Source organism: Leucopleurus acutus (genome assembly GCF_964270905.1).
Source record: "Leucopleurus acutus genome assembly, chromosome: 17".
NCBI lineage: Eukaryota > Metazoa > Chordata > Mammalia > Artiodactyla > Delphinidae > Leucopleurus > Leucopleurus acutus.
The window spans coordinates 1,896,131-1,917,412 of record NC_139159.1 but is presented as its reverse complement, the minus strand read 5'-3'; the positions used below and the strand labels follow the sequence as shown (position 1 = coordinate 1,917,412).

At 40.6% G+C, this 21,282-nt stretch overlaps 1 protein-coding gene across 2 annotated transcripts in view; it reads right to left on the bottom strand.

The window, feature by feature from the left end:
• Window positions 1-21,282, bottom strand: part of SNTG1 (syntrophin gamma 1) — a gene marked incomplete at both ends in the record, with an annotated part of 204,184 nt that overhangs the window by 112,340 nt on the left and 70,562 nt on the right. For both annotated transcript variants that reach the window (XM_082858570.1, XM_082858571.1), the window contains 3 exons: window positions 4,989-5,119; window positions 10,654-10,736; window positions 15,738-15,840. In XM_082858570.1, coding sequence (XP_082714696.1) covers window positions 4,989-5,119; window positions 10,654-10,736; window positions 15,738-15,840 — 317 coding nt within the window. The remainder of the gene's footprint in view (window positions 1-4,988; window positions 5,120-10,653; window positions 10,737-15,737; window positions 15,841-21,282) is intronic.

The window sequence follows — 21,282 nt, the reverse complement described above, 5'->3', positions numbered from 1 at the left end:
TACGGAGTGAAATTAATTCAGTTGCTAAAAGCTGTTGATGTGTTGAGGTGCCATGAAAGTAAACACGTAAGAATCTGGATCCACACAGTTTCCTTTTCCTCATAAATTGCTTTGCTAACCATTTTTAAATCATGTAACTACATAAATTTTTTAAAGTAAAAACAAAACAAAAGAAAACAAGTATACACATTAAAAATCCCATTAACAGAAATATTTCCAAAGTTCTTAAAGCAGAAGAAACATAGAAACGAAAGAAAAAATAAAGAGAAACAGAAAGATTAAAGTTAGGATACGAATAATAGCTGAAAATAATAAAATTTTAAGATACATATGTAATTCAAATCTATCTATCTATATATATATGCCCAAAGACAAGAAAGAAATAAAGGAATTAGCTAAAGTGTTCTAAGTTTCTAGAATTTTCTGAAAGAGGCAAAGTTAATAAATTGCATTAACACTAATAAATCATGTATGGATGGCGCTATGGTCTGAGTGTTGGTGCCCCACCTCCTAGTCATGTTACGAAATCCTAGTGAGCAACGAGATGGTATTGAGAGGTGGGGCTTTGGGGAGATGCTAGAGCCACGGGGGGCGAGTCCTCATGAGATGAGGTTAGTGATTTATAAACGAGCTTCCAGAGAGATCCCTGACCCTTCCACCAAGTGAGGACAGAGCGAGAAGACACCAGATATGAACCAAGAAGGGGTGGGGGGGCCTCATCAAAGGACTAGAACATGATCTAGGTGCCTTAATCTAGGACTTCCGCATCCAGAACTGTGGGAGACAAATTTCTGTCGTTTGTTGCTGTTATTATCTGCTGGATTTTGTTATAGCAGCCTGGAAGGACGAAGACATATGGTGTAACCTTTAGGCAATAACTAAAACAAAACAAAAGAATGCATATATAACAATATAATAGAGGGAATATTAAAAAATAAAAATGTTTAATTATTTCAGAAAGTAAAAAAAAAGTTAAAGAAAATAGAATACAGAAACTAGTGTCTTGAGACAAAGGACTTTTTTCTTGAATATATATAAAACTCTCAAATCTCAACAGTAAAAAAATAAATAAAAATATATAAGCAAAGCCGATTACAAAATGGTCAAAAGACAAAGAGACATTTCACCAAAGAGGATTTCATGTGATAAATAAGCACATGAAAAGATGCTGAACATCACTAGGATATGCAAATTCAGGTCACAGTGATATATCATACCTATATCTTACACCTGTAAGAATGGTAAAGTAAAAGACAGCAACAACTCCCAATTCTGGCAAAGATGTAGAGAAACTGGATGGCTCATATCCTGCTGGTGGGAATGCAAAACTGTACAGCCACCTACAAAACAATGTGTCTGTTTCTCAATAAACTAAACATGCTGTTATCACACAACCAAGTACTCGAGTTCTTGAACATTTACCTGAAGAAATGAAAATGCACATTCCCACAATAATCTGTACAAAACGTTCATTGCATCTTTATTTAGAATTAACTGGAACAACCCAGATGTCCTTTAAGGGATGAATTTTTAAAATGTGATACATCCATACTATCAGAATACTATCGGAAATAAAAAGGGATAAACAACTGAAAAATGCAACTACTAGGAAGAATTACCAAAGAATTATGCTGAGTGAGAAAATTCAATCCAATACAGTTACATAATGTAGGATTCCATTTATATAATGTTCTTAAAATGACAAGATAATTAGAGGTGAAGAACAGAGTAGTGAGTTGTCATGTGATGGGGAAGAAGGATGCTGGCATGGTTATAGACAGGCAACAGGAGTGTTCTTGTGGTGATGGAACTCTTCCACCTTGTGCTTGGGTTGGTGGATATGAGAACATGAGCATGTGATATAATTCTATAGAACTAAACATACAGACACACAGACACACACATACACACACACACATACACACACTCTTACACACTCAGGCATGTGAAATCTGCATGAATGAGTGGTGGATTTTGTCAATGTCAGTTTCCTAAATGGGGTGTTGTACTATAATTTTGCAAGATGTTACCATTTGGGAAAATGGGCAAAAAAAATGTAATCTCTCTCTATTATTTCTACAACTGCATATGAATATAAGTATCTCAAAACAAAAATTTTAATTATAAAAAACAAGAACTAGAGTGTTGAATAGAAAGCAAATACCAAGATGGCAGATATAATCTCTGATATACCAGTGATTATGTTAAAAGCAACTAGATTAGGGCTTCCCTGGTGGCGCAGTGGTTGAGAGTCCGCCTGCCGATGCAGGGGACGTGGGTTCGTGCCCCGGTCCGGGAAGATCCCACATGCCGCGGAGCGGCTGGGCCTGTGAGCCATGGCCGCTGAGCCTGCGCGTCCGGAGCCTGTGCTCCGCAACGGGAGAGGCCACGACAGTGAGAGGCCCGCATACCGCAAAAAAAAAAAAAAAAAAAAAAGGCAACTAGACTAAATAATCCAATTAAAGGACTAAGATCATTACTTTGAATTTAAAAAAAAAGAAAAAAGTATATGCGACACAGAAGAGACACATATTACAGCACAGGGCTAAAAAGAGTTGAAAGAAATGGATAAAAGAATATACAGTGTAGATACCTGATGTAATTCTTGAAGGTAAGGAAAAATTCCAGAGATATAGGACATTTCATAATGATAAAAGGGTCATCATCAGGAAATTGTAAAAAATCTAAATCTGTTTGTATCCAATAATATAGAATTAAATATATAAAGCAAATAATGACACACTGAAAAGGAGAAATACACAAAGCCACCATCATACTGGGAGACCAATGCAGTTCTCTCAATATCTGAGACGACAAACAGACAAAAACACCATTAATGATACAGAGGATGAGACTCCCTAATGAACAAATGCAACCTAGTCGAAACACGTAGACACTGAACTAAGGAAAATGACACTCACATTCTTTTTTTTTTTTGCGGTACGCGGGCCTCTCACTGTTGTGGCCTCTCCCGTTGCGGAGCACAGGCTCCGGACGCGCAGGCTCAGCGGCCATGGCTCACGGGCCCAGCCGCTCCGCGGCATGTGGGATCTTCCCGGACCGGGGCACGAACCCGTGTCCCCTGCATCGGCAGGCGGACTCCCAACCACTGCGCCACCAGGGAAGCCCGACACCGCACATTCTTTGAAGTGCATATGGGACACCCGTCAAAATTATTTATATACTAGGTGAAATCAAGTCTCAACAGATATCAAAGGGCTGAAACCACTCAGCATGAAATCATACGAGAAAGCAATAACAAAAGGTAATTTTAAAAATCTCAAACTATTTTGAAATTTTGCAATACACTTGTAAATAGCCCGTGGGTCAAAGAATTAATTGTAACAAAAATTAGGAAACACTATTAAATACATAATAAAAATATCTGACTATCAGTACCGGTGAGCCTCCAATTCCGGGCAAGGGAGAGCAGCCCACCCCTCCCAAGGGCTTCCTAATACAACTAAAGGACCTTGAACGTGACCCGAGGGCCAGCACAGGCAGCTCCTGAAAGGTGGAAGGGTAGGGCGACTGCCGGGGCCGTGCGGCTGAGAGGTGACTGGGGGTCAGTCTCCTGAACTTCCCTGTCGCCTCCCGTGTATCCTAGGCAGGGTCCTCCAGGGTCTCCATCCAGGATGACCAAGAGCAAGACAAGAAAGTGCTTCCAGGAGCGTCTGTCCTCATAGTGCGAAGGCTAGCAAAGCAGCGGGCTAGAAGCATTCCACCTTTTTGGCGGCCTGCCCTAATCTGGCCCAACGTCAGTGGCACCGCCACCCTTTCCCCCAGGGTTCCAGCAGGCAGAGCAGCAGCTGGTCTTGCCCCTGTCCTCCCGTCCCCGCCTGCTGGTGTTCAAGGCGTCGAGCGGCAAGCTGCCCTGCCCATCCCCACCCGCGTGAACCAAGCAGCGCTCCGAGCCCCCACCCCTTCCCGGTAGCGTGAGGTCCAGAGAGCTGAGGCTCCCTACCCGCCTGCAGCCCTTAGACTGAGTGAGGCGGCCCGAGATGGAGCTGCTCAGCCCTCTGCCCCCTTCCCATGCTCACCGCTCTGGCCCAGCAGGACCTCAGGCTCCAACCCACCCGTCATCCCCCAGGTGGGGTGAGGTGGGGGGGTGAGGTGGTGGGGTGAGGTGGGGGGAGGTGGGGGGGTGAGGTGGTGGGGTGAGGTGGGGAGGTGAGGTGGGGAGGTGAGGTGGTGGGGTGAGATGGGGGGGAGGTGGGGGGGTGAGGTGGGGAGGTGAGGTGGGGAGGTGGGGGGGTGGGGGGGTGAGGTGAGGTGGCGGGGTGAGGTGGGGGGTGAGATGGGGGTGAGGTGGTGGGGTGAGGTGGGGGGGTGAGATGGGGGTGAGGTGGTGGGGTGAGGTGGGGGGGTGAGGTGGTGGGGTGAGATGGGGGTGAGGTGGGGGGGTGAGATGGGGGTGAGGTGGGGGGGTGAGGTGGGGGTGAGGTGGGGGTGAGATGGGGGGGTGAGGTGGGGGGGTGAGGTGGTGGGGTGAGATGGGGGAGGTGGGGGGGTGAGGTGGGGAGGTGAGGTGGGGAGGTGGGGGGGGTGAGGTGGGGGGGTGAGGTGGGGGGATCCGGCCGACTGCCCTCAGCCCCCGCTCCCTCCGCTGCCCTCCGTCAGCCGAGCGTGGAGAGCGGAGCATTCACCGCTGCCCGGCAGCGATAAGGCGGTGGCCGCTGGCCCCTGCCGCCCACCCTCCCTGGTGGCAGCAGAGCCGAGCCTGCCACTGAGCTGACCCCCGACTCAGAGGCAACGGGGTGATGGAGCTGGTACCTGACCGTCACCCGGGCTCGGTCAGCAGGGCTGAGAACTGAGCCGAACCTACGCCTCGAGCACCTGCAGTGAGGTGCGTTTTTCTACATTACGCTACTCTCCTGCGGGTCTTCCTACTGTTAGAAACCTGCAGGTAAGACCCGTAAGGCATGTCATGTCACTCCAGGTCTCAAGTGCAACCAACAGACGAGCGGAGGCCGCTGACATGCACTCACCGGCTCAGGTCTGTCCCGGGCACGTGCTGGGAGAACCGGGAATGCAGCAGCGGGATCAGCCTGAGGTCACACCACCGCTTCTCCCACCTCAGGCCCGGGGACGCGGGCCACGAAGAGCAGGACAGCGTGTCCTGAAAAGACAGCAAACGTTCAGCAGTGCTGTGTGTTTCTGTGTTTTCAGTGTTGATGTCACACCCTTGTCATCTGAGGGGTATTTTACCCTTAGACAATCAGAAGACATTTATAGAAAACCACAGGAAATCCCTGTTCGCGGGCAATAAAGGTGTATTTGTTAATTTTGCTGTTAACGGAATTCTATAAGAAAGTGAGGAGGGAACCACTGAGATTAAGAATTGTAGTGAAAACACAAAAAATGGGCAGAGGAGAAGGAAGAAGAAATAAAGTAGCGACGACTGAATTCATTCAAGAATGAGAAAGATGGGGCAGAACTGTAATTACAGTGAACTAGTAGGTGACAAAAATCCAGTAAGTTCAATTAGCAAATATTTTCTATCTGCTAAGCAGTAAACGTTGTTATAAGGGCTTGCGATTCATCACTTACTTAAAAGCATTTGTGAGAATGAATGTTCCCATAAAACAGCCCTCAAACACTCAGGAAATCTTTGTCCATTGTTTCAATCTCATGTTTATGTCAATAAAATGTCTGTATTTTCTTATATGTTTTAATGTTAAGACAACTACTACTGGTTTAAAATTACATGTATTTTAAGTTTCATAAAAAGCTTAAGTTTTTTTCCTTACGTATACAAAAGACACATCTTTGAATAACATCTGAGTTTTTCAGCAGATGTTGATCCGTGTTTCTTTCATTGGATCAGCTTCCCTGTTGAGATTTTTCCCGGCACCAGCACAGGAATGACGTTGACATGCAGTCGGCCTGTGCTGTACGAGCCAAGCCGCCACCTGATCAGAGAACTGCTGACACGGACGGGTTTCTCTCTAGGCTATAGATTCTATAATTTTTGAGTGATGGTGCTAGAAGGAGATTCTATTTTAGTCTAAATGTTGAACCTCTGTGAGTCTAGATATTATTAACTTTTCTTTCAGTTATTCACTTCTTCAAAATTGCTTATTTGGGGAGAGGGGAAAACTTCCATCATTTTCACTAGAGGTTGAGAGTTCTCTGGCATTAGGTTAACTGTCAACCATTGTGCCAATGAAAGTCTACGAAATCCTTCGAGCATTTTAGAGCACCCGGCAAGGAGGCCTGGCTGACAAGAGCGAGGGGCTCCACTGGTGACAGGTCTCCGGGACACACAGCCTTTGGTGCAAGACGGCTGCTTTGAGTGCTTCTTCTATGGTGACTGAAAGGCACAGGCCCAGGTTCCCATTAATCGTTTCCTCTCTCCTGGCCCTCACGTCAGATGTCGCAGAGGGCAGCGTGTGAGGGCTGAGGCTCCCCATAGGAATTAGACCATCTGGTTCAGAGTCCCGATTTCCCACCTGATGAGTGCCGGGGCAAGTTACGTGGCTCTTCTGTGCCACAGCGCACCCATCTCCAGAGACAAGGCTGTCACCAAAGGAAAACCTAAGGCTTCTAGAAGCAGTAAATTATTGCTTCCCGTCTTTTCTGCATGAGGGCACTTGAAACCACAATCCTGTGTGACACCCTGGGGTAAATGGGTGCGGCTTCTGTGGCCAGGCCTAACCTGACCGAGCAGCCCCGTCACTAGGCTCACAGCAGCGCGCGGCTGAAACCTGCTCCCGGGCCCCGTGCTCGAGGCCCACGCCTGGGAGGGTGCACAGTCAGGCGTCTACACGAGGCCCCCAGCCGGCCAGCAACAGGGCCAGGATTCACTCCGACCTACGTCTCTGTGACACCACAGCACAGCATTTAACTTCCATAGTCAGAGCTGAAACCATGGAAAGAACGACTCAGACGTCTGCCTTGATTATTTCACAGTTTTGCAACGTAACTTTAGGCAAATTATTTACTTCCTGTCATTCATGAAAAGCACAAAGAGATCCTCTCGCTTCATTGTTCCCTGAACAGATAGAAAATGTCAAAGAACATAAAAGACACAGGTAATGGAATATGGAGAATGACAATCAGCAACAGGTGAGGATGAGGAGTTTTACAAATCACATTTCATAGCCTTCATGGACCAGCAGATGTGAAAGCACACGTGGTCTTTGGCATGTCCTGACGCAGCACCCCGACTGGGTGTCTTTATGTACCAAAGTTGTAAGCATGTCACTTTCTTCTACGTTTCTTTCTTATAAAAAATACGAGATAAGTCTCACTTCAGCTACTGAACTCGTCAGGGTTAATGTATTTCATTTCACAGATCTGTTATTTACAGTGGAATAGCTGGTATCTTTTGGAAATTATTTATCCTTATTATTTATTTTAATTCCAATAGCAGAATATAAATTTGCTTTCTAGTCTTGTGTAACAGCAGTCTCGGAGTTATTTTTAATTGTATAAAAAACGATCTAAAAACACAAGAGTTTTTATGGCTTTAAGGCCCGTAACTACTTTTCAAGAGCTTTATTCTTCAGTGTCAAGAATGTTGTTTCCTATAATATTAATAGTGTGAAGGGGAAAAGTAGCATTTACAGAGCCTTCACCTTAAAGTAAGCCCTCTTCTCAAAATGTCACACATTCAAGGTATACTGCCGTGCGGTAGCCTCAAGAGCAATTGCCAGAGGCCAAAACAGAACAGCACACAGGGCAGAGCGCTGACCCAACTTCCGTTAAGCATTTGCCTTAAAAGCATCATTAAAGGTTTACAGTTAAGAAAAGCGTTCCTCAGAATCTGGTAGCTGGTGTCTGAATTTAAGTCTCCTGGTGAGCACAAGCAAATTCCTTCTTCACTTTGGCTAGCAAACCGGGAGAACCTTGGATATGCTAAAATTGGTGATCTCAGGCCCTTAGAAGGACTAGACTACGTTTTTATGTAAGAAAGTGGAGTGATGTTAATATATACATTACAAGGTGTTATTTTCTCATATGTGTAAAATGCTGCCTTAAAATATACACAGAATGTTTGAGGGAACTCAAATGGCACCTGCTTACGCAAAATTTCCTTCAGAGAAAACAGAGTCCCTGGGCCTGGGATAGAGGTGAGGACGCAGACACAGCAGGGGACCGGGTGCTTCTCTCACGGACCCCGTCTCTGCGATCTGCACACTCTCTGTGGCACGCGCCTCCCGGGGCCCAGGTGCCTCATTATTTAGTGATGGGTCACGAGGAGACACGCTCCGACTGCCCCTCATTTCATGAACCTCTGAGTGGACACGTCCTCCACCCCCCAACCGGATGCCGACCCTGCGTGACCCACTCGGGTCTGATTCCCAGGCGGGCTCACGTGTGGTCTGAAGTCCCCCATTTTTGTTGATTTCTGTAAGTCAGATGTTCAAAGCCTCTAGCAGCCCTTTTCTCTGATATTGGAAGGCTAACGTCCATTGTAATTTTCCTGCTTACATTACAGTTACTTTTATAGATCTGGATTTTAAACTTTTGGAGGCCAGGAGCCATAATGGACTTTCTCCCATGGCACCTTGAAGAGGGTTTTCTCAGAGTAGGTTCTCAGCACATATCCAATTAACTTAAATGCAATTACTGTCCTCATTTTTATTACACTTTGATTTATATATGTCTTGATTCTTATTGTCTAAAACATCATAAGTGCCATTAATTTCCTTACACTGAAAGATCTTTAGCAATGTCAAATAATGTTCAATCCTAATGCTAAAAATGGAAATAAAATATGCCGCCTGAAAACGGAACGACACAACTCAGTAAGAACAATTTATGATGACAGGTTTTTTGAAAAGCTTACAGCTGGATTTGTTTGGAACAGCCATGTTACAGAACCGCTGAGCAGCTTCCTTACTCTCATTATGCCTTTGTAAAGGAAGACGTTATATCGAGCAACCACATAGAGGCACAGGTCAGGTCACCAAGTCTGTAGATGCTGTTGTGTACACCAGTGGAATGAGTTCAAAACGGACCAGAATGGCTCCTACCCACAGACCTTCCTGTCCACTTATATTACATAGGAGTCCAAGGGTACAGGGGCAAGGACTAGAATAAAATATTCCTAGGCACCTTGGTCCCCACTCCGCAGTAGATGGCAGAGCTGAGATGGGGACTCTTGTGTGAGTGGCCCGGGTGGGGAAAGCTCTCAGGAGAAGGTGGATGGGGAGGGAACACCTGGCTATATGTGGGCTCCTGAGGGCGGGCGGCCACCGTGTCACCTGCCGAGGCCGGGGAGGCTGCCTCTGTGCCCCATCTCTGCGTCCTCGGCTGCAGCCATACCGATTCCAGGCAGAGACTCCTGTAAGAGGGGCAGAGACACTCACAGCAGCGGGGCTCAGGGCACCGCCCAGCACAAAGGACTGGAAAGACATCAAAGGCCTCAAGAGCGTCTCCACTGGAAGGGACGGAGGTGAGCAGAGCAATTACTGAAGCAAGAGGCAAAGACTGGGTGGGAGGCTGTAAGAGCCTTGAGGAGGGAGCTGATGGGAGCGCAGGACGTGTATATGCGTTCTCTCAACAGGAAATTAAGACACTCAGATCTTGCCATCTTCTGAAGATCGCGCATTTTAAGTATTCACTATCGTGCGACAGTTATTTCTCTGGTAACAAAAGTAAAAGAGAAGGGCAGTGAAGTACACCCAGATGGGGCTGGTTTATACTTGTAGAGATAACCTTTGATGTTGCCAAGGGTTCCTCTTTCAGAGCAAAAACACAAACAGATGAAAAGGACGTGGAGGCTTGTGGGACTCAGCTGAGATCACTGCTGTGCAGCGCTGCACGGTGAGGGCCACGGAGACCTGCAGATGTCCACAGGAGGACTCTGGAGTAAAATGCCACAGTGAGCTCAAGAGTTTCCAATGCACAGTGAACCACACAAGTCAGAGGAAGCTCCACGTCACATACATCCTAATGCATGGGACAGAAAGATAAAATTCTACATAAAGTGAGCTCCGCTTCTCTTCATGTTTGTGAGCACAGGGGAAATTGTTAGTCTCACATTTAACCAGAGGGAATCGTTTTGTCTTTAGAATGTGTACATGTTTTGAAGGGTGAAATACAAGGAGTTTCAAAATATTTATAAAAGAAAAAAAAAACCTGTTTACTCCAAAGTACAGGTGGAAAATAATAATGGACACTTTATAAAACAAACATGCCAAATGTATCAATTATTAAATACATGTGTAGTTTAATACTCCTCACACTTTATACAATGTGTAGGTTAGATTTTCTCCCTTTACATTGATCCCCTGGTGTGCATGAAGATTGCTAAGCAATCCTAATATATGGCAAATTATATAGCTACGTTCAGCTAAATAATTTCAAAAGAAAAATGATAAAAATTATGTCAAATTATTTAGAACATGAAATTACATTATAATATGCAATGTTATAAAATGATTGTATGATTTCACACGTGACCTCTCCAAGTCGTCTCTAGAGCTTACAAAGGGCTTAATACAGACCTGAGAGGGGAAAAAATAACAGACCTACTTATTTTTCTCCTCCCTGAATTATCATAATTCTCAAAAAATAAAGCAGCCAAGGATTTCAACTACATCAGAGAAACCGGGTCCTAGACCAGCTTGTGCAAACTCTAACTACATGTATTTTTCTTGGGTGCCCTCCTCATTCATGGGGACTGTGCCCTGGGCCTCTTACTGTGTTGTTGGGATGATAGTTGAGGTGTAAGCCACTGTCGCAGAGGGGAGAGGAGGTGCCGCTGCTCTGGTCACTCGGTGCACCTGCGGGAAGAGTCACAGCATCGTTGGTTAGAAGCCCACTTGTTCTACACGGACACCTTCTACACTGCGTACTTCAGTACACTCAGTGGTATCAGGTAAGCCAGGTAGTAAAATAAATCTGTGTTTCACTTATATCAAAGCCAGAGTTTTGCAAGTAAACAAAAATTAAAATTAAAACCTAAAGTGGCCCCAAAAGAGACCTGCAAATATTTATCTTTTCTTTTCTTTTTATTTTTTTTAACAACTTTATTGGAGTATAATTGCTTTACAGTGGTGTGTTAGTTTCTGCTTTATAACAAAGTGAATCAGCTATACGTATACATATAGCCCCATATCCCCTCCCTCTTGTGTCTCCCTCCCACCCTCCCTATCCCACCCCTCTAGGTGGTCACAAAGCACTGAGCTGATCTCCCTGTGCTATGCGACTGCTTCCCACTAGCTATCTGTTTTTCGTTTGGTAGTGTATCTATGTCCATGCCACTCTCTCACTTCGTCCCAGCTTACCCCTCCCCCCTCGTGTCCTCAAGTCCATTCTCTACGTCTAAATATTTATCTTTGATTTCATAAATATTAAGGTTTTATTAAGGGAAATATGCAACCATATAAAAAATACTATTTCATTTTATCATCCAAAGTGTCCTATTCTTATGAATCATACTTAGAATGGGGCAAGATTTTGTTTGGCTACAAAATTCTATTTAATATCATGTCTTATCTACTAGCAAATCCCATGTTTATTTACCATAACACTCTATGATGCAAAAAAAGTTTGTAAGTGCTCTGTCTTTACAACTGTTCTTGGTATATACTGTAATTGGAAGCACCCTCACTGACACTATTTAATTTTGTGAATTTGCAACTAAAACACTTCGTAGTAGATCCTCATGAGAAACCTACCAATGTCTATTTTTTAAACATGAGTGTTTAATATGTATAAAATAACTAATAAAAACCTGCTGTATAAAAAAAAATAAAGATGAGTAATATATGTCTTAAAGATTTGTGATTTTTCTAATATTTTAAAATTTAGTAATTGTTTCAGTCAGGATTAAAATACATATTTCTTGATTTCTGATTCATTGCTTTTTCTGTAAACATTATATTTTTGGAGTTGTTAATGTAGATAAATATGATCTATTAATGTAATTGATTCCCAAGTTTTATTTGACATGCAACGCTTAAATGCAAACATCATTACAGGTTATGCTCCTAATGTATTAACCGACGTGCTCAAAAAAACCCAAAAGATGACGCTGCTCTCCTCTTTTATGACCCTGAAATTCTATAGTTTTCCTGGTGCTAAGAAGGGAAACAGGCTTTTTTGCTATACTAGCCTAGATATAGCTTTCACACTCTTTAAATCTTAAGAAGTTCATACTTTGTATTTTTTCTTTTGATGTTTTCTCTGCATTTCTCTCTTATGAGACAATATTTTTAATGGACACACATATTACTTTAAAACTCATATGCATTTTGAACTGAATAAAATGAAAACATAGCATATCAGATTCTGTAATGCATCGACAGCAGTCCTTTGGAATTTAAAGACTTAACTATAGCACAAAAAGAAGGTAGATGTAAACTCAGTGATCTATGCTTGTGTCTTAAGATGTTAGAAGTGGAAGAGCAAACAAAGTAAACAGAAGACAGAAAATAATAAAAGTGAAAAGTAATGAAACAGCACACTGAAAATAACACAGAACTAACCAAGACAAAAATGGGTTTTTGGAACGATTAATAAAACCCACAGCAAAAATGATCTAGTAAAAGAGAGAAAATATAAATTATAAGTATCAGGAGTGAAGGAGGAGGCATTAGTGCAAATCAACAGATATTAAAAGGATAATGAAAAGATATGATGAATAACTTCATGCAAAGATTGACAACTTAGTTGAAATGAACAAAAATATTGAAAAAAAATCTAAGCCAAATTTACAAAAGAAGAAAAGAGAATATCAAAAAAGTCCTATATCCATTTAAGAAATTAATTCATACAAAACAAAAATGATAATTCTAGGATCAGATTGCTTCTCTGGTGAATTTATTCCATCATTTAAGAAAGAGATATGATCTCTGTTAAACAATTTCTCTCTGGAAATAGGAATTACAACTTCACAACTTATACAAAGACATAATAACCCTGGTACCAAAATCCCACTAAAACACTACAGGAAAAGAAAAGTACATCTGGAAATCTTTAATGCACAAAGATTTTTTTAAAAAAATAGCAATACATTAGCAAATTAAAACGTGTAATATACATAAAAAAATAGGCCATGACCGTGATGTTTATCCTAGGAATGCAGCAAGCTTTATTTGGCATTCAAAATCAATTTTTAAAAAGTCACCCTATCAACAGAATAAAAAAAAGAGAAAATGTAATATCTCAATGGATTGAAAAATATTTGACACAACTCAACATTAACTTCTATTAAAAAAAAGAAAGGAAAAGAAAAATCCTCAGGTACCCAGTAATATAAGGGCACCTCTATTCTATTCTAATAAAGGGCATCTATGAACACCCACAGCTGATGCCACACTTAATGGTAAAAAACTGGAAGATTTCCCAGGAATATCCTGAGCAGGAGAAGGACGTCTGCACTCAGCACTTCACTCAGCATTTTACAAGAGGCCGGAGCTGTTGCAATAGACGACCTGCCCCTCCCCCACAAAAAAAGGAATTAAAAGAAATACAGCTTGGAAAGAAACAAGCAAAACATTATTTGCAGATGACATAACTTTATATGTAGAAAAATTCAGAGAAAGTACAAAAATATTACTGGTTAATAAGAAAATTAAACTATGCTGCAGAATGTTGATATATAAAAATGTGATGTGTTATTGTTTCTATGTGTTAGCAACAGATAATTAGAAAATTAAATCTTTAAAATATTATTTACAATAAAACAAAAACATAAAATGCTTAAAATAAACTTAATGTAAGATATGCAATATCTTCCCACTGGAAACATTAAAATATTGATGAGAAAAATTAAAATACAAAATATAAATAAATGGAAAGATATTTTGTGGAATGAAAGGTTTAAAATTGTTAAGGTGTTAATTATATTAATTGTCTATAAATTCAGTCACATTCCAAATCATAATAGTTTTTTAAACAGAAATTGATGTGCTATTTTAAAATGGATGCAGTAATGCCAAGAATCTAGAATAGCCAAATGATCTTGAAGTATCACAAAGTTGAAGAACCTATCCTAGGTGACTTTTTAAAGTATTATAAAGCTGCAATAATCAACAGTGTGGTTTTGGTGAAAGAACAGACGCATACATTAGTGGAAATAAGATAGTGATTCCTTCATTCTTGATTCCTACCTCGGAACCAAAACGTTACTAATATAAGATAGATTATAAACTTAAACATAAAAATCAATGCTATAAAGCTGCTTGCAAAAGTGTAGGCAGATATCCTTGCAACCTTGTGGTAGGCAAATATTTCTTAGAAAAGATGCAGAAAACCAAAAGCATATACAACGAAAACAACAACAAAATGGTAAATTAGATCTTATCAAAATCAAAAAGTTGTGCAAACTTGACACACATTTAGGTAAAAAAGACAGTCGTGCACAGAATGTTTGTAACACATATAGCTAACAAAAAGCTTACTATAAACAGGCTTATCGACTCCTTCAGTGTGATAATATAAAGGCATACCAACAGAAAAATGGGGAAAAGACGTGAGCAGACACATTACAAAATAAGATATGCAAATAGATAATAAAATATGCAAATAGCACAGGAGCTAATCATCATTAGCCTTCAGGGAAATGCAAATTAAAACTACAATTCGGTACCACTACACACTCAAGAGAATAGCTAAAGAAATTTTTGACCATCAAATATTGGAATTAATGGAGAGCAGCCAGACCTCTCTCATCCACCGCTGGAGTGGACAGTGGGGGGTTTGTAAACACACGCCCACCTTAGAAATGTATTTGGCAGTTTGTTGGCAAGTTGATTACACATCCGTCTTGTGACTCAGCAATTCCACTCCTAGGTACTTAGAGTAGTGACATAAAATACTATGACTTCCAGAAGCCTTGTACGAGAATGTTATAGCAGCTTTATTTACAACAGCAAAATACCGGAAACAGTTCTGCTGTCTACCAGCAGGAGAATGCATTACCAAACTCTACTACACTCATACGGTGGAATACTGTACAGCAATGTAAATAAATAACCTCCTGAAATATGTTAACACGAGACGGTTCATAAGGAAAGAAGCAGACGTAAAAGAATAAATACAGTTCGATTGCATTAATACTTGATGACAAGAAATTAAGTCAGTAGCTGTTTCTGGGAATGTTATTTACTGGAAGAGGCACAGCAGGACCATTCTGTGATCTAAAGGGATGTGGCTTAAGCAAATGTGAGCGTCTGTCAGAGCTGATCCCACTGAGCATTGAGGATCTCTGCATTTCAGTTCATGTAAACTATGCCTCAGTTAAAAATAATTCTTCTTTGCTTTTAGCAAAAACTATAATATGCATTTCATTTCATAATATGAAAATAGATACAGAAAGTTTTAAGTAGTTCTTATGAAAATTATTACATTTCCACATAGACTGGGGCTTCCTGCAATCTCCCTATTCTCATCAGGACAAATGAAGTGTAAATGCTTATTTAGTAAGTTCAGTAGCCAAATAAGAGAATATCGTTTTCTACTTAGAGAATATATATTCCTCAAACAATATGAATAAAATTTTAATAGAGATACAAAATGTATATGTTTGATATGACATTTAAAGTAAATAATATTTCCCCAGTTATAGGTTGGAAAATAACTAAATGTGAATACATTCTGAAACACAGACAACAGCTGTTCCCTTTGGAGAAGGGTTAATTGAATGCTTTGTGATATTAAAGAAAACTGTTTGCATTCAGGCAGGAATCCCAACTTTAAAAATAAATTACTGCCAGGAAATAATGGCTTAGAAAGTAAATGTGACGGGAGCATTTTACCTAATCTTCATAAATGCTTACATGCACAATCTTCGTTCAGTGGGAGTTTGAGGAAAGCAGGTGCTCTTTTAAAAAATGAGACCGTGAGGGTCACTTCTTCTCCAGCATTCCGAAGAACCTGAACCTAACATAAAACATAATAAAAATGATACCATTATCAGTACGCTGGCAAAAACTTTTGTACGATTGAAAACCCTTGAAATAATGGGTTGTCTTTTCCACGTCTCACAGTTTTCCCTAGTGGTCAGAAACATTTTCTGGCAGATGGAGGGGATGAAAGATCTAACACTGAAGGAATGCAGCCATCCACACCCTTCCTCTTCCCATCATCCTGTGGTCCCTGTTCACTCACGATGTCATCATCTTCCATTCACATGTATCAAGGCTCTCGTGAGTCTATGGCCTATGTTAGGTCTACAGAAAGATGTAGTGCTCGAACCACTATATTTATTAATTTACTAAATATTTATTGAACATCCATGATGCACTATTTGGAGATCTATGAATAAATTACCCTGCAGATTTGACCAGCGTGCTAATTCTAATTAAAGTTGTTCCAATCCACTCAAACACTTTTGCAAAAATGAAATGGTTATTATTTTCCCACTATATCATTGTACATTTTCTTTTCCTTTCCCTGAAAATTTAGAATAATGATGGAGACAGCTATTATCAATAACTCTCAACTCTCTAAATTATAGAATTACTAGGTCTATTTCTACCAGTTAAATAATGATAATTTCTCAAAATATTATACCACAACAAATGTTAGCAATATTAAAAGAAGTTCAGAAAGCTGAGGATTACTTATAGCAAACATACCTGGAAAATATATAAGTATATATATAATTTAAAAACTCACATAAACTAAGAGAAGAATTAAGAATAATTAGTGAAGAAGCAATTAATAAACATGGGGACATAATTTATTAAACACATAGAAAAATGCTCGCCATACAGTCATTAAAGGATTGACTATCAACATGGTTTAGAATGACTTCTGCTCCCTACAAGATGGCATAAAGTTCTCTCTCCCAAAAAAGTACAGCTAAAACACTGAAAAAAGTGCCAGACACAACCAAGTAGAACTCTGAAAGGTAGAGAGAAAAAAAACCGATTAGGGCTCCCAGGCCTGGAGGAAGAGCACAGATCTTTCCCAACAGAGGGGTGGTCCACCCACTGCTAGGTGAAGCATCCCTTTATCCACTTAGTGGCGGCAGGGACCCGACCTGGGGAAGCCCCTTCCCCTCCTCTAGCACGATCAGGGAACGGGGTGGCGGGCGGGGTGGGGGGAGTCTGATGACGCAGATGAATCAATCAGACCCAACTAGCACCAAAATGGTTCTAAATGTCATATTGTCAGTGGAACCACAGCCCACAGAATTAGGCAAGGACCTGTGTGCTAAACAGTGACTTCTTGCTAAAAAGAAAAATAGGTAAATAAGAACCAGAGACTCTTAGCAAATAGGCAAAATGGCCAGGATTAAAATAAGATGCCACACTAAGAGCCAGGAAAACCCTAATGCGAATGAGGAAAGATAATCAAGTAACACAAACTAGACGAATTACATACCGGAATCATCTGGCAAGGGTTTTAAAACCACCTTAAAAATATTTCAGCAAGAAATTGAAAATTATCTTGAACCAAATGAAAAATGACAATATCTCAGGAAAGAAATACAAATTCTAAAAAGGAAATGAAATTATAGAACTAAAAAATACAGTAACATAAATAACCTTGCTGAATTAGCCTGGTGATAGAGTGACAGAAGATAGAATCAGGAAACTTGAGGACAGAACAATAAAATTAGCCCAATCTGAGCAACAGAGAAGATACAGACACACACATGAAAACAATGTATTTCATCACGTTAAGAGTAGAAAATTTTAAAAAGGAAGAAAATTATATAATCATTTTAATAGATACAAAGAAGCATTTGATTACATTCATTTGATAAAAGCTCATAGAAAACTGAGTATACAAAGGAGTATCCTTCATATTATAAAGAGTATACACAAAAATGTATGAGAAGCATCAGAGCATTAACTATGAATTATTGAAACATTTCTCTTTGAGATCAGAAATGAGGCAAGAATGTCCACCAATTTCATTTCTACTTAATTTTTCTTCAGATCTTACTGAAATAAGGCAAGAAAAGAGCTAATAAAAATCATAAAAATTGAAAGAAGAAATGAAACTGACATTATTCAGAGGTAACGTGATTTTGAGCACAGAAAATCCTTAAGAGCCTATGGACACTATTACGTGAGACATTACCAGGTGAGTTATTAAGTGAGTTTAGTATGGAATAGCATATATACAAAGTAATATACAAAGATCAACTGGTTTTGATTTAATTTCAACAAATACAACATTGTTAAATAAATGAGGGAGATGCTACGTCGTGGATCCCCAGACGTAACACTGTGAGGAAATCATTTCTCTCCTGCTTTTCCATATTCAAGGCAATCCCATGCAAAGTCCCCCTTTTTTTCTTTAGTTTTTAGCTTAGTATGCATTTATGAACTTGGCTTGTTTCCAAGTGACATTTAATATTTAGATAATCATTATTATGCAAGTGCACTGGGAGTGTGTTAGTGAAATACATGGGAGAGTGGAATGCAAAGGCTAATACTCACATTCCATCATAAGTGTGTAATAGATAATGTCTAGCATCAACTAAAAAATAACATTACAAGCATCTCAAGTGTAAATAAGAGAATAAAGTAGAAATGTGTAAGTTAAATATAGTTACCTCCGAAATAGGCAACGGGCAACTGTTTTCTTTTAAAGCTTTACATTTGTATACTTCAATCTTGAAGTTTTGGTCAAGTGTAACTGAGAAAAATAAAAACCTTTTAAAAATTATAAAATCTTACCCTAGAGAGAGAACTTTATTTTACTTTGTTTTTAATAAATGGCTAATTATGGGTATCTTTCTGGATAAGCATAACTTCAAGTCCTTGACACATACACATTTCTTAATGCAGAAATATCCATCTTTTCAGGACCAGGATTGACACAATGTGTTTTTAATTTTTTTTCAGGTTTCCTACTATGCCTTGAATGCATATTTCATTGGCCTGATACTGTCAGGTTGGAAAATGTAGGTTCCACATCATGAATAATGATGAATGTCATCTTCCTGAAAAATCAGAAATCAGCACCAATCCAATCGTCTTCTTCATGTTCATTCACATTTTATGGTGCGAATCAAGTGTGCATTTTCATCAGATAATGTATCAGCACAGTTATGCTCTCACATTGCCTTGGGTGAGTACGCGAGCAAAGGGACAGAGATTGGTAAAAAAGGGCAATCAGTGAAAACAGAAAAGGGAAGTGGCATTAAGGGGGATATTTATAGGTTGACTCTGTTAAACCAGGACAAGCTAACAGCTCAGTCCGTGAAGTGAATGTTCTTAAGCTCCATTCGTCTGTTAGAAGGGAAACTTCATAAAATCCTTTTGTGGTCTCTGTCCTTCCTCCATACTGTTGGGGGCCACCCTATCTTCTATGAGACTCTAAGGAGGGATTTAGCTGTCTGCCACTGCTTTGCTATGAAGTCAAAAGTGCTCATAGCTGGGGGTTATTTTATATTTTCATTTTTAAAGAATTTATTTTTGTAGGGTAGTCTTAGGTTCATAGCAAAATTGAGAGGAAAGTACAGAGATTTCCCCTAGATCCCCGTCCCACAGATGCACAGTCTCCCCGATGATCAACGTGCCCCCGCTGAGTGGGACCTTTGTTACAACTTACGAACCTACGTCGACACGGCAACATCACCCAGAGTGCGCGGCCTGCGTTAGGCTTCACTCTTGCTGCTGAGCGTTCTGTGCGTTCGAACATGTATCCACCATCAGCGAGTCACAGAGTATTTTCGCTAAATGCTAAAATCCTCTACGCTCTGCCTACTCACCCCTCTTCCACTCCAGCCTTGGCTATTGTTTTTAACTGATGAAAATAGAGACTTCTGATTTGCCTGGACCTGCCTGAAGCACACATTAGGAAACACACACACACACACACACACACACACACACACACACACAGCTTCAGTGGCAAACGAGCACTGAGACAGCTTGTGAGACCTCAGCTCTCAGCCCAGCGTGATGTCAGAGCAGCCAGACAAGATTCAGATCTCCAGAGGGGAAGATAAGCATTGCAACTCACTGGCGGCCGCGTTGCAAAGCGGTTACCTAGAATTTCACTTTAACTTTGGACTCGTCCCTCTTGATATGTTACTTGCAGTAAATAATTTCCTTAAAGTCTTGACCTCTGGCAGAAAAGGAAACTGAACATGACTTTGAGGAATGATTTTAAACAAACTGTTTTTCAGACAAAACAACTACGCTAACACTAGATAATATATCAGGCTTTACTATTCATGTTGAGATGGTGATCACCTGTGAACACTGAGTAAGCAAAGCATTTCATTGTGTAATCATTTTTCATTCGTATTAATTGTGGGGAAGAAAGAATTTACTTATTCCATATATTATTACAGCATAAGAGTTTGAGGTGAACCTGTAATTGTAAGGCTTTCCTGAATGGGGTTGGGTCCTCTGGCCCCTGTTACTCTATATCCGTGGTTAGGTTTTCAGAGGAATCTGCGGAGCGTTGGAGGCAGGGGCACACGACCCCCTCTGTGGTGTAAGGACAGGGGTGCACTTTCACACCTACAGATGGCAGGTGGGGCAGCATGGTGCCAGTTTTCAGGGCAGGAGACAGGGCCTTCAAAAGAGAGAGACGTCCAATCAAGGACAGAGTCTGTAATGTCCACAAGCCCTGGTGCTGTTGGTTGGATAGTGAATCAAGTGTAACAGCAGAAATTATCCAGCTGGAAAATAAGGTATAGAACTGTACCTAGGAAAATCACATCACCATTGGAAGTGATGGGTGAATCAATTGTGGGAAATCAAGTATCATGTAGAATTTGGAGGAATCGATGCAAAATAAGAAAGGAATTGGGGATAATTTAGACATTCTCACCTTCATTTGCTACCACCAAGTGACACAGAACTGTGCTGGAAAAGCTAAAAATAGATGGAATAAGGGATGAGGGTTAGGATTGTTGGGGACATAACAGCTGGAGAAAAAGGCAACGTGACATTCCCATTTCACACATTCATTCATTTCACCACCCTTCCTGCATTTTAATTTGTGAAGGACATTCCATGTACATAGATAAGTACAGTAGGATCCTTTACATAGGCACTTCAAGTCTGAATGTTATGTTGTAAAATAAAAAGTCACAGCAAAAATGTATACATAGGTGTATGTTTAAAAAGGAACTACCAAATATTTAATACTCCTGAATTCCTAAAGTTTCAGCTTAAAGTAGTATTCAAGTATGCAGTAATTTTTCAATTTTGGTAAATATTACAAATAAGAATGAAGGTTGACTGAATAACAAATGTCAGCTCTAATAATCAGGATATAGTAATGATAATATATCAATGAATTTCAACATGGAAGAGAACCATTTACTTTAGTGAGGCAAGGTTATGTAGAACATGTGATCCATTTTTACTGTAATACTTAAAGCTATGACTAAAGATCCCATCA